This window comes from Peromyscus leucopus, chromosome 12 (assembly GCF_004664715.2).
Source record: "Peromyscus leucopus breed LL Stock chromosome 12, UCI_PerLeu_2.1, whole genome shotgun sequence".
Lineage (NCBI taxonomy): Eukaryota > Metazoa > Chordata > Mammalia > Rodentia > Cricetidae > Peromyscus > Peromyscus leucopus.
In genome coordinates this window covers 6576766-6590316 of record NC_051073.1, presented here as the reverse complement: position 1 = coordinate 6590316, position 13551 = coordinate 6576766, and the positions used below count along the sequence as shown (strand labels likewise).

Below are 13551 nucleotides of genomic sequence, written 5' to 3'. Positions count from 1 at the left end.
CTAGAATAAAGTACCTCTGAGCCTGGTGTTACTCATGGAGCTATTGGTGAAGAAATGTTCACTCTTTAAACATAAAAACATACAAAACTCATGTATATTCTATTTAGGATTTCCCCTGAACTTGCGCCCCCCGCCCCCCAAGAAATGTGAACTAGGTCTCTTCCCGAAAGACTGGACTTCCAGGCGTTGGTAGTCATGACTGACATTTGAAGAGTACTGTCACTGTACTGTAGTAGCCGTGGCTTTCTACAGTTGGAATTGATCTGTTTGGTTATTTTCCCTTCTGAGCTCTTTAGGAAGCATTAATCCCTGGAAACTCTAAAAACATACCTGCAGACTAGAACAGACTCCCACGAGGCCTCTGGGAGCGGTGGCTTTGGAAGAGCATAAAGAGGGGAGACGAGGCCAGACACGTTTTCTGCATTTTGAGACAGTCTCACAGTAGCCGAGGCTGGCCTGAGTCTGAAGCAGTCCTTTGCCTCAGTTTGCCTCAGTGTCATGAGTGCTAGGATTACAGGTGTATGTCACCGTGCCTAGCCTGGGACAGCTCTGAGCACAAATTTGGCCAGTCTGCTATTTCCTGTGAAGGCATATCTAAGGAAGTTAGGACTCAGGCCTCGTCTGGAATTTCAGCCAGGTAAGCCCTCTTTGGGAAGCAGAATACAGCTTAGCTGATGCTGTGAGTCGTAGCTGGCAGAGAAACACTGATAGTAGCACTGATTCCTAGTGACAGAGCAGGACATGGCGACTCTGTCTCTGAACACATGAGCTGCTGCATCAACAGTGGTCAGAAACAGGACATGGCGACTCTGTCTCTGAACACATAAGCTGCTGTATCAACAGTGGTCAGAAACTGAGCCCTCCTCCCGCTAGACAGAGGCCCTGAATGTTTTCTCAGCCCTTGGACAATAGGCTAAACTCCCACAGAAGAGCTTTCTCTGAAGATTCTTGGAACCAGCAAGGTGAACAGTGACAAGGGTCCACCTGGTTCTCCTCGGGCCATAGGAGATCTGCGCTGAAGGCAGGCATGACCTCAGGACTGGCCTCTTCCCACTGAGGCTGAGGACTGACCTTTGTGTTGAAACTTTTAGAGAGCTTACTCACATTTTGGAGAAATTCTTCCTAAATAATTTGGAAGGCATTAAACGTGAAAGATTTGGAGGGTTGGGAAAGCAGCCAAAATTCGATCAACTTCAGGATTTGGCAAGTATGAAGGAATGATAGAAATTTGTACTTGAGTTTTTATGTGTGTTTGTTTTTTGTTTTTGTCTTTGGCAATATCTTGTTGCTGACATGATTTTTAGGAGGTGGGATTTTAGTGTGGTTTTATTTGCAGGTTTTTTCTTATGTAAGTGTAATTATTGTGTGCTCTTTTACTTAAGTGAGATGATGGAATTGGCATTCTTTAGGGAGCAGTATGGAGTAGACCTGCTGGAGTGGAGTCGGTCTGCTTTTCTTTCCAGTGAGAATGTGATCACGTTTTTAACAGGACAGTTTTATTTCAAATAGATTTGAGAAAAGAGGCCTTATTTTCATTTATGGCTCTGTGGCTCCTACGTTTATGGTTTTTTGTTTTTTAAGAAAATGCCTAGATTTATCAGAAACAACAGTTTGTTTCAAGCATGGGAAATTTTATTTTGAGGTTCCTCAGTAATAAGCAGAAACACTTAGAAGTTAACGTGTGGCGGTATTGTTTTGAATGAGAACAGTATTCTTACTGATGTGTCAGCTGCTTTATAATTCAATGAAGCTTGAGGATTTGTTTCTTTACTGGAAGGAGAACCATCAGGTTGATACATTTGATTGTAGTCATGTTTAAATATGTGTTTTACAGAAGGATCTTCTTAATTCAGAACTGAAAAGTGTCAGATGGATTTATTGAAGATGATTTAACGGTTAACAGCTATTTTGTTTGGGCTTGGGAGATAGAATAATCCCATTATTCATTCTTCCAGAACATCTCCCTGTGCTTTTTTCACACAGGAAGAAAGAATTAGACATATTAAAGTACTGAAAGTACTCTGTGAAATCCCGTCTTGAGTGCAATGCTTTCGTCTTCTTAGGTTTTTTTGGGGGGGGTGGGGGGGGTGGGGGACATTATTACCTAAAAAAGGGAAGAAGGAAGGGAAAGAAGTTGTTATTTCTAGTTTTCTCTTTATCCCTTCCAACACCTCCCTAGCAGAGAGCTTGTGAGGGCAGCTCGAAATTTGGGAGGTTGTGTGTTACAGCATTTTTGTGTAGGGTATGTTGTTTCTCACCAGCTATTTATACTTCTAGGTTGGTTCCCTGTGACTCTCCACTTACTTACAGGAGGAATGTTTAATTTCTCAGCTAGATGGGAACACCTAGTAAACATACCTGCTATTGCATCTAGGCTCCTAGCTAGCCATATGGTTATTCTTCTCCCCCATCACTGCAAGGATTTGAAGATCTGTTTTGTTTTGTTTTGTTAGGAAAATGTAATGTCCTCTTTCCCCCTTAGGATGCTTTAACATCTTGATTCCTGTTCTGAGTTGAGCCTGCTATAGCAAGACCAGGAATGATATGCACATGGTGGGCAGTTGCTGCTTGAGAAGTGAGGTGATTGATGATTCTTTTGTTTTTAGCTCAAAACAGTGGCTGCTGTCACTCTCCCCTGACAATAGAGTTTGCACTTTGCTGTAGTTATTAAAGTGTATTATAAAAGTGTTTTTCTCTTGATAACAAATGTTGCGTCATGTTTGCTCAATTGAAAGTTTCCTCATCGCTTGATGAGACCCTCCTCTAATTCACTCTTTGTCTTTTGTCTTTGCTGCCTTGCAGGGTTGGTACAGTAGGCTTCACTAGACTTAGCTGCAACTCAGAATTTCTCCTCCAGCACCTGAGTAAATGCTGATGGTCTTGTGGATTAAGAGTACGAGCTAAATTCTCAATCCCAATTGAGAAGCGGAGGAAATGTAAAACTGTCTCCTTCCAAGCTTACCACAGCCACCACCATCAAGCCAGCAAACAAAGGACAAAGACTTTGAACTGCTGTGTTGCTCTGTGTAGTCCTGTTCGCGTGTGCTTTACAGACTTGGCTGGGTTACTAAGTAAATAAAAAGTTGGACGCTCTGTCATTCGGACATTTTATTCACAAGTTACCAGAATGAGGGCTGTACTGGAGACAGCAGACATTGCCATAGTGGCCCTGTATTTTATCCTGGTCATGTGCATTGGTTTTTTTGCCATGTGGAAATCTAATAGAAGCACTGTGAGTGGATACTTCCTGGCCGGGCGATCTATGACCTGGGTGGCAATTGGTGCCTCTCTGTTTGTGAGCAATATTGGGAGTGAACACTTCATTGGGCTGGCAGGATCTGGAGCAGCAAGTGGATTTGCAGTGGGCGCATGGGAGTTCAATGCCTTACTGCTCTTGCAACTTCTGGGATGGGTTTTCATCCCGATTTACATCCGGTCAGGGGTATACACTATGCCTGAATACTTGTCCAAGAGATTCGGTGGCCATAGGATTCAGGTCTATTTTGCAGCCTTGTCTCTGCTTCTCTATATCTTCACCAAGCTCTCAGTGGACCTGTATTCAGGTGCCCTCTTTATCCAGGAGTCGTTGGGTTGGAACCTTTATGTGTCTGTCATCCTGCTCATTGGCATGACCGCTCTGCTGACTATCACCGGAGGCCTGGTTGCAGTGATCTACACAGACACTCTACAGGCTCTGCTCATGATCATTGGGGCACTCACACTTATGGTTATTAGCATGATGAAGATTGGAGGGTTTGAGGAAGTTAAGAAAAGGTACATGTTGGCCTCACCCAATGTTACTTCCATTTTGTTGAAATACAACCTTTCCAACACAAATTCGTGTAACGTCCACCCGAAGAATGATGCCCTAAAAATGCTGCGAGATCCAACAGATGAAGATGTTCCATGGCCTGGATTCATTCTTGGGCAGACCCCAGCCTCAGTATGGTACTGGTGTGCTGACCAAGTCATCGTGCAGAGGGTTCTGGCAGCCAAAAACATTGCTCATGCCAAAGGCTCTACTCTAATGGCTGGCTTCTTGAAGCTTCTACCAATGTTTATCATAGTTGTACCGGGGATGATTTCCAGGATACTGTATGTTGATGATATAGCTTGCATCAACCCCGAACACTGCATGCAAGTGTGTGGAAGCAGAGCTGGGTGCTCCAATATTGCTTACCCTCGCCTGGTGATGAGGTTGGTTCCCGTGGGTCTTCGGGGCTTGATGATGGCAGTGATGATCGCGGCTCTGATGAGTGACCTGGACTCCATCTTTAACAGCGCCAGCACCATTTTCACCCTCGACGTGTACAAACTTCTCCGCAAGAGTGCAAGCTCCCGGGAACTCATGATAGTGGGCAGGATATTTGTGGCTTTTATGGTTGTCATCAGCATAGCATGGGTGCCCATTATTGTAGAGATGCAAGGAGGCCAGATGTACCTTTATATCCAGGAGGTGGCAGATTATCTGACCCCTCCAGTGGCAGCCCTCTTCCTTCTGGCAATTTTCTGGAAACGCTGCAATGAGCAAGGGGCCTTCTATGGTGGAATGGCAGGCTTTGTTCTTGGAGCTGTCCGATTGATACTGGCTTTTACCTACCGTGCTCCTGAGTGTGACCAGCCTGACAACAGGCCGGGCTTCATCAAAGACGTCCATTATATGTATGTGGCTACAGCACTGTTTTGGATCACAGGACTCATTACTGTAATTGTTAGTCTTCTCACACCACCTCCCACAAAGGATCAGATTCGAACTACCACCTTTTGGTCAAAGAAGACCCTGGTGACAAAGGAGAGCTGCTCTCAGAAAGACGAGCCCTACAAAATGCAAGAGAAGAGCATCCTACGAGTCGCTGAGAACAGTGAGGTCATCAACCACGTCATCCCCAACGGGAAATCTGAAGACAGCATTAAGGGACTCCAGCCTGAAGACGTTAATCTGCTGGTGACATGCAGAGAAGAGGGCAACCCAGGAGCCTCCCTGGGCCATTCAGAGGCAGAAACACCAGTAGATGCTTATTCCAATGGGCAAGCAGCTCTCATGGGGGAGAGAGAGAGAGAGAAGGAGACAGAAAACGGAAGCCGCTACTGGAAGTTCATAGACTGGTTTTGTGGCTTTAAAAGTAAAAGCCTTAGCAAGAGGAGTCTCAGAGACTTGATGGATGAGGAGGCTGTTTGTTCCCAGATGTTAGAAGAGCCTCCGCAAGTTAAAGTGGTGTTAAATATTGGACTGTTCGCAGTGTGTTCACTCGGGATTTTCATGTTTGTTTATTTCTCCTTATGAACTTAAGGATGTGGTGAGACACTTAACTTAAGCAAATACTGGTCTTTGAAAACAAAAATGTAACTCTTGCATCTCTCAGGCATTGTTTACGCTGAAGGTTTTAGCCAAATTTTACTTAGCAGAAAATCATCTATTTGCAAGACTATTTTCCCGGAGTTGGATGAAAGTAAATCTTCAACTTAAATGAAACAAAGCAGACTGAATTGTGTGGGGGGAAATGTGGTTTTAGAGTTTTACATACCAAAGTGAGGAAAGACCAATTATTCTCATAGATCATGTAAAGCAGAACATGTTAAGATGTCATGATGAAGTGTCTTGTATGCATTGCCCAGTCTTAGTAGAACTTTGCTGAAGTAGATCTGCTCATTTGTAAGCTTTTTGTCTCTAATTCCTGCTAGGATTAAAAGATGGAATTCGTAGAGATTGTATGATTAGTTATGTCCTGAAAGTCTAATGTGTTGTGTAGTGATAACTGCAGGACAGCTTTGTTTGCGTGATTGTTTTCGTTAGCATGAGTCGATGGGTTCTGCTTGCCAGAAGAAAGGAAGGATGTTTTCCTGTAGGTATTTTTGTACCACTTGTATGTGGTGGGGCAGACTTTGTTTCAATCCCCTTCCTCTATTTTTTTCTTACTTAAACTGAACCATACTCAAATGACTACCAAGTCTGTCTATAATTTTCTTTTTAATCAGGGGGGAAGTAAATATTGCTGATGATCCCCACATTAATGATCAAATAAGGTTGTTTTAAAATACAGTTTGGGAATGACCAGCTACCATGCAATGCTTGATAAACTTAATGCTAAGAGGATAATGAATCATTTTCTACCTGTTTCTAGCTGCTTCCTTGTCATTTTGTAACATTCCTTGTTAATTAGCCAAATGCCTTCCCATATGGGTCCAGTTGTCAGAAAATGTTCAGTATCGTGACGGAAAGTTGGCACTGCTTTTGTATGCTGGGTTGTGGTACTTGATAGCTTGTGATATACTGATGTTGTATTTAGAGGGGAGATCAAGTGCTGACTGCATACTGCATTCTCTCTAAGTTCTCTTCGTGGTTTTTGTCTTTCTTGAAGATGGGCCGTGTGTTTACATCTCTGTTGTTAGAGTCAGCACGTGAGTGTGTTTCCTACAGACTGCCTGTCCGTCACAGGAAACCTCACCCTCGCTGTTTGTCAGTGTAGGTTTCTCGAGGGGCGGCCAGCATGTTCCTAAGTTGCCATGAACAGAGACTTCGGGCTTAGCAGTGTGCTTGTGGAGGATATCACAGGACTCTTGATACAGACCTTTATCTTGGCTTAGTATCCAGTTGTAACATCCATGGGCAGTCGATTTTCATAGGCTGTTTCTCCTTAGTGAGGATGGTGCAGAATGCACTAGAGAAAACCTCTTGAGGATGATGTGTAGTCCTGTGTCTTCAACACTGCCTGTTCTCCTCCATGAAAAATGAGGAAGCTGACTATGTACCTACTTTCTTTATGCTAATAACTTTTACAATTACACAATAAATTTATTAAGCCTTGTACTCAAGGAGAATTATTACTTTTATAGGTCATTTTGTAGATTTTTTGAATCAGAACTCAACCCGATAGGTTTTTTTTTTTTTTGTGATGCATCAACCTGTTTGCAAATGATGGACTTGAGTCCAACCCTGACTTTGGGGATCATTCGGTGCATGCAGTCTTCCTGTCTGCAGGGGGTTCTGATGGACTGAATCTGTAGCTGGAAAAAGTCATTTATGTACAAATAGCATGTATTTCTGAAGAACTTAGAGTGCCTTGTACAATTTTTCTCTCAGTTTCTATTTTGAGGTTTATAACCTAGGGACCAAGTAGACAGGGGCCATCCTTTTCCTGAATGGAGGTTGAGGCTGTGATGTGTCCAAGGTTACAGGACCTTTTGGAAAGATGAGAAATCAGTTCTCCAAATCTGGATTCAGAGTTTGCCCACATGTGTTTGAATGAATGGTTTGTTCATGGTTTGTGACAGTCTTCTCTTAAAGAATTATCCATTTGAGATAACCTTTCAGGCTTTGAAAAATGTTAACAAGATCTTGGCTTGTCCAAATTTGTATTAAGTTGTAGGAGTTAGTGTTTCCTTTGAACACATCCCTATGCTTAGCAAGAATTGACACATTGGCTGAGTGGCCTTCCTAATCCTCATATTTACAGCAGAAGTGAATAGATATTTGTGTGAATTTCTCCCCTTTGTTAATATTGAGTCTTAATAATTTGGAATGTCAGAGTCCTCTTACCCTCTTTTTGTTGTCTTATAGTAGGATACATAAAATACATCGTCATGTGTCTGTGTGTAAATAGCAGTAGGTCAAGTTTAGAGTACTAATGTTTATAAATAAGGAATGCCTTAGCATATCCACTAGGTGTTTATTCTCACCAGTACGAACATCACTTTATTGAGTCTGAAGTCCCTAACGCTTGTCTTCCTTACCTTCCCAGTAATAGATACTGTGATTAAGTAAGTATGTGAATTGGTGATGGCAGCTTCATTTCAGGAGACCAGTCTTTAGTCTGTGGGTTCTTGGAATGATCTTGGAATGATACATGATTATTTCAGGCTAGCAAAATGTTCATGCTTCACATGGATATATGAGTCCTAAAAGATGGCATGCATCTGTATAGACATTTACACATGCATCTTTGTGCTTGTGCAAGCTAAGGATCTGAATTGACCAAGATTGACCGTGACTAAAATAGTGACTAAAAGTAAAAACATAGGTGAGGCTATTGGTCTACAGAGGTAGGTGAGAAATAGAAGCCTGGCATTTATCATATGATATCATGTGTTTTGTCTTCCCAAGCAGTTCATGTCTGGGTCTAGAGTGAAGGGCTTTTAACAGTGGCCTGGAGAATGATTGTCGGCTCTTCCGTGGGACTTCAGGTTTCTCTTTCATTTCAGAAGATTGTATCCTGCCATCCCAAGAATAAACAGCTGGGCCGATCTCTCCTTCAGCTATTCTTTCTAGGAAGTGATTGCTTTTGTTTTTAGAGAAGCATCAAGTAATAGTACCTGTCCTTGGCTCAAATTCAATGGATCTCATTTCCAGGGCTTCCTTTTCACTAGCTCAAAGGATCCATTATCTTGCACAAAGAAGCTGATCAGGGTTGTATGTCCTTATCTCTTAGAGATGTCAGCATAAGAAATTAGCAGAGACCCTTCCTTCACTTTGTGAAACTTCCCAGTTAAGAATAGATCAGTGGAGTTAATTGGTTCATTAAGCATAGGGTTAAAAGCCTTGTGTGTGGGGGGGTATGAATCTTTAAATTCCTACATTGGGAGTCTTTCTCTATTCCAACTGAGTGATCATCTCATCTCTTTGAATATCATTATTGTAATTGATGGATGCATCTTCTTTTTTACCAAATAAATAAGCTTTGTTATTAGCCATGAAAAGATCAGCCTCTCGTCTGACTGATGCTCTAGTACTAAGATGGCTTCATTCCCTCCTGCCTTATTTCCTTTCACATCTTCATTGGAAAGGGACCACATAGGTATCTAGTGGTGACACTTACCATTTCCTAAGTTTTATGTTGAAAGACCATGTGTGCACAAGACCATTCCTGTTAAATTACGTGACTGCAGAGCCTTGTTGGCGTACAATTTTTCTAAGAAATAATAATAATAAATTCGACGTTGACAAGTGTGTGTAATACAGATGTGAACAGACTGATAAAGAACAATCACTAGTTTAAAATCTGTAGAGGTGAAAGGTCACATTCATTGGGTTCTGGAACTTGAGGCGGCTGGGCTGTTGGCTAGCGTAAGCCCCTCTCCAGGGAATAAGGTCTAGCTTGGTGAGTTCCATGCTAAGATGGTCAGGTTAAAGTGGCTGATGGCTGCCAGTGATACCTGAGTGGGAAGGAAGCAGGCCTTTCGGCTTCTTGCTCTGTGGGAGTTCTCATTGTCTAAGCAGAGTTTACAGGTGGCGGCGTCTGGTTCCCTTGTCCCTTGCTTCTTAGTTGGTCATCTGCTCTTTCTTTCAGTACTTTCCGATTTCCTGGTTAGTGCTCGGTTTATTTATTTCACATCCTCTCTTGACGTGCACATGTCTTGCTTTGCCCCAGGATTGAGGACTTATAACCAAATAATGATTCATTAAATTACAGTTAGGTTTAAACATACTAAACTTAGAGTATCTAAAAATGTTAATGAGAGTAAATGTTTCCAAGATAATTTCCTCATATTTATTGGTTAATAATAAAAGCATTAGTGTTTCAGTATTCTTAAAGTCAGGAAACAATAGTGAGTTTCCATAGAAGTCCCTTTGAGATGATGGTGTCACGTGATGCAGAAAGGCTGATTTTTGCCATGAAGGTGTAAGTCTGAAATGAGTTGGTGTAATGACAAACACTGGTACTGTAGGCACAAGTGCCTAAGCAGTGAGGCGGGGCCGAGCCCCTTCTCCTGAAGATCGCTCTCCTGACTGGGCTTGGACCTCTCCTGACGCGCTGTTGTGAATACTGTAGCTGCTTAGTGAAGTGAGCCCAGCTTCCATGAGAGCGATGTTGGTGCCAAGTCCCACACTTAGTCATGTGTTTTCATTTAAAGTTCTCACTGCTCACCGCTCACTACAGCAGCGTTGTGAAAAGCGATGCCGTTCATGTTTCTGTCTCCACTCCTTTATAACAGGCAAGGCTGAGTTAAGTGTAAGCCACCCATGTTTCTAGCAACCGCTAGCTGCTGGCCTGTAGCACTTTGCCGAGAAACGAAAGAGATGCACTTTATTCTTTAGAGGGGCATGCATCCTGCGCGCTCTGCTCGTGGACGGGCTCCTCCGGGCGTCGGAGCCATGGTTTGCTGTGCCCAGGGGCTGTGTGCAGGAGCTGTGCCCAGGAGCTGTGCCCAGGAGCTGTGTGCAGGAGCTGTTGCTCTCCTGCGCCTCCTCGCTCACCCAGACGTGTTTGTCTAGTGAACTCTGCTAGGGATTTTCTGGACAGCACAAGTTGACAGTGTATCCCACAGCGTAATTAGATGAATTCTCCCTGTTTCCCTAGTGCTGCTGGATATATCAATTTATATGTAACTACACACGCGCACACACATGTTTAATGTTCAATTTATCAGTATAGCCTAGGCATCTGAAAGCAGAATGTCATTAGTAACTGTGTGTGTGTGTGTGTGTGTGTGTGTGTGTGTGTGTGTGTGTGTGTGTAAATTGGAAACAGATTGGGCTTATTGAAATCTTCAAATGGCAATTGCTAGTAGACAAGGTTTTCCACAGTGTAATCAAGTTTTGAGGTTTGTGTAAGGTTGCAGGTAGCCGCCTGCTTGCTGGTGTTGATACGCTGGTTTGCACCCGACCCTTTCTTGGCAGTAAGCTTCCTTTGTTGTTTTTAACTTTATTGTAACTAGTGAAGAAGGCTAGTAGAAAGTACACATTTACACACTTTTATGTGTAGTCTTTTGGTTCATGGAAACAAGGCAGTTGAGTATACGTATTGTGGCTTCATGTTATTTATTCATCTTTATTTACTTTATATCTATAATTAAAATTTTGGTTACATTATAATTCTGAGTATATTTTTAGAGTGTTCCAGTATAGGTTTGTTAAGGACATCTGAGAACTCCTATAACAAACAGTAGTTTATATTTCCATGTGTGAGGAGAGGCTAAAGGTCCATAGAAAGCACAAAACTGTGTTCACATGTGTGTGTTTCCACTTGTACAAAGCACAAAACCTAATAGCACTCTCGCACAAGTGCAAGTCACAAACCCGCCAGACTTTGTCCCAGGGTTTTCATCAGGAAGACCACAGTACTGAAAGGCTAGACAGCGAGTCCGCTGTTAGAGCTGGGGTCTCCGTCATAGTCTCCGAATCTCACTCTGTATTGCTCCGATGGAGAGAATAAACTGCTTGTATTTGGTGGCTAGGGAAAATGAGATTTGTAGACACAGACCCACAATCCAAAATGAAAACTGGGACAGGCGGGTTTCTGGTGGGCAGAGCAGGTGACAGACAGCTTTGTAAGTTGTAGTTATTTGAATAGTTAAAAAAAAAATCTTGTCTAGAATAAAGATTATTTGTTTCCAACAGTGCTCTAAAAACATGAAAAAATTCACATTAAATAGTGCAAATACCATATTGATCTTTTGTATAGATTTGCACAAGGTGGCGTTACTTTTTTTTCCTTATGTGCTTAACTGTACTTTTTAGAGTTGGATCTGTGTGTTCTGCACATCAGACTATTTCTGGACAGATTCAACATGACACTGCTTTTCATAATGGCACTGAGAATTTTTTAATGTGTTCTGTTAGTTGTTCCTCAAGACTAGATGAGTGGAAAGCTGTGGGTGTGCATGCCGGAATGAAAATGGCATTTCTTCCCACTCACCATTGCCCTTTGCCCTGGTTTCCTTTACCTCCACATAGTCCCGTGTTTACCAAGAATGAAAAGGAGCCGTCTCAAGTTCTGTCTCCGTCTTAAGATACAGCTCGCAGAAAGGAGCGGGCCTCCTCTGTAACCTTTTAACTAAGATTGTGGATGGTATAGACTAATGTGACCTTAAAAAAGACAAGGTCTTGGTATGTGATATATCTTAGAGTCCACATGAGCACTGATGGTGAGATGTCTCCCTCCAGCAAGAAGCTAGGTGTGTGTACGTACAGCAGGTGTGTGTACGTACAGCAGGTGTGTGTGCGTACAGCAGGTGTGTGTACGTACAGCAGGTGTGTGTACGTACAGCAGAATGTTACAGCAGGTAACTTGGAGGTTGCAGGGTGGGGGTGGGGAGCTGAGAGGAACAGTGTGTGAGGAATGTCCTTGGCTTAGCAATATGTGACAGTGTAGAGCAGGGAGCCTTTGACCTATGTATTCTGTACCTTTAAGAGCGTTTATTACAACTCTTTGAAATGCTTTTTGAAATTTCTTTGGCAGAAATGATTTTCATTTATAATTTCATGGAAAACTGCTTTAATTAGACTAAGTGAAAAGTAGCCCTAGTGTAAATATGTATAATTTCCTAATTTCATTCACTGTGAGATCTCAGACTTTTGAGTGGCAAATAGATCACCAAGTCTTTTGCTCATGGACTTCTCTGTGGGGTTTTTAAGATGTAAAAGCTTTATTATTATTATTTTCTGAATAGCAACAGACTGCATTGGTGTCTGGTGACGGTTCGGAACCGTCCTCTGCCGCCCTTACCGTTCCTGCTTCAGTCTGGGAGCACCTGCAGAGTGCAGACCCAGCGGGCCTTCCTGTCTCTGCGTGGACAAAGTCTTTCTTTGTCTGGAACTGTTGGTAATCACCGTATGAACTGTTAGGCTTTTCTGCTTTTATTTTTCTTTTTTGACAAAATGGATATCAAAAATAGTTGCTGTGCAAAAGTTAGTAGTCTTCTTCAAGAAGAGAACAATTCCTTTTCTAATAATATCCTGTGAAATTGCTTCATTCATTCCTTTATTTTTAAGCCAAATGTCAGCGGAATACTGCTGCTTTTATCGAAATAATTTTGATATGTAAGTATTAATGCATTTTAAAAGATGTCTGCATTGAGAAATATTTTCCCAGTGTACTGCCTGTGAAAACTTCGTTCACATTCTGGTTAAGAGACCAGTTAGTACACTGAGGCTGTGTATTATGTACATGTATCATTTTAGTCTGATATAGACCAAATATGGTTGTAAGGAGTTGATGAACATTAATTTGTTATTGGTTAGTTTTTAATTATTTTCTGTTGTCCTCAGCCTCTTTTGTTTTCAAGTTTGACTAATATGGTCCATTTCATTATGTAATTCATTTTCAAAGAAATTAGAATTTACTTCCATCTTGAAAACAGTTAAAACTGTAGATTTAAAATTGTTAACTATTTGTGACAATTCTAACTTGCCTATACTGTATACAGCTGAGTTTTAAAATTGTAGACTTGTATGATCTTGGTTTACTGTGTTGTGTTACTGTTGTTTAAAAATTGACAAAAAAAAAGAAGCCAATCCGCTAAGGAGCTGTCAGTTTTTATTGCTGACTACAAAACGCTCTGTTCTCTGTGTTCGCCTGTTCTTTTGCCAGCTGCTGCGTTAGCCTTCAGAAGTATTTGAAAACTTAAGATGAGTACATTTCTTGCAAAGTCCGTTCCTTTCTGTGGTATTTTGTCCTGTAACTGAAGTGTAGTAATTATTTTATGGAAATGTCAGCACTTCTGTACCAACTTTGAATAAAATGAGAAATTTACACTTCTGTGAGTCTTTCAATGTGAATGTCTGTCCCCAGATTCAGTGTTCCGTGTCTCAGTTGCACAAGTCAGACTCCACCT

General features: G+C 42.0%; 2 protein-coding genes across 6 annotated transcripts in view; both read left to right on the top strand.

The window, feature by feature from the left end:
* The window catches only part of Slc5a3 (solute carrier family 5 member 3), a 28687-nt gene extending 15216 nt beyond the window's left edge, over window positions 1–13471 (top strand). For 2 of the 5 annotated variants that reach the window (XM_028877076.2, XM_028877080.2), the window contains exon 2: window positions 2803–13471. In XM_028877076.2, coding sequence (XP_028732909.1) covers window positions 3128–5284 — 2157 coding nt within the window. In that variant the 5' untranslated portion in view covers window positions 2803–3127 and the 3' untranslated portion in view covers window positions 5285–13471. Of the gene's footprint in view, window positions 1–2482; window positions 2581–2802 lie in introns of all 5 variants that reach the window. The other 3 variants (XR_003735345.2, XR_005092503.1, XM_037209639.1) reach the window with 3 other exon arrangements.
* Mrps6 (mitochondrial ribosomal protein S6) overlaps window positions 1–13551 on the top strand; it is a 70673-nt gene that overhangs the window by 22201 nt on the left and 34921 nt on the right. The gene's annotated exons all lie outside the window — the stretch shown is intronic.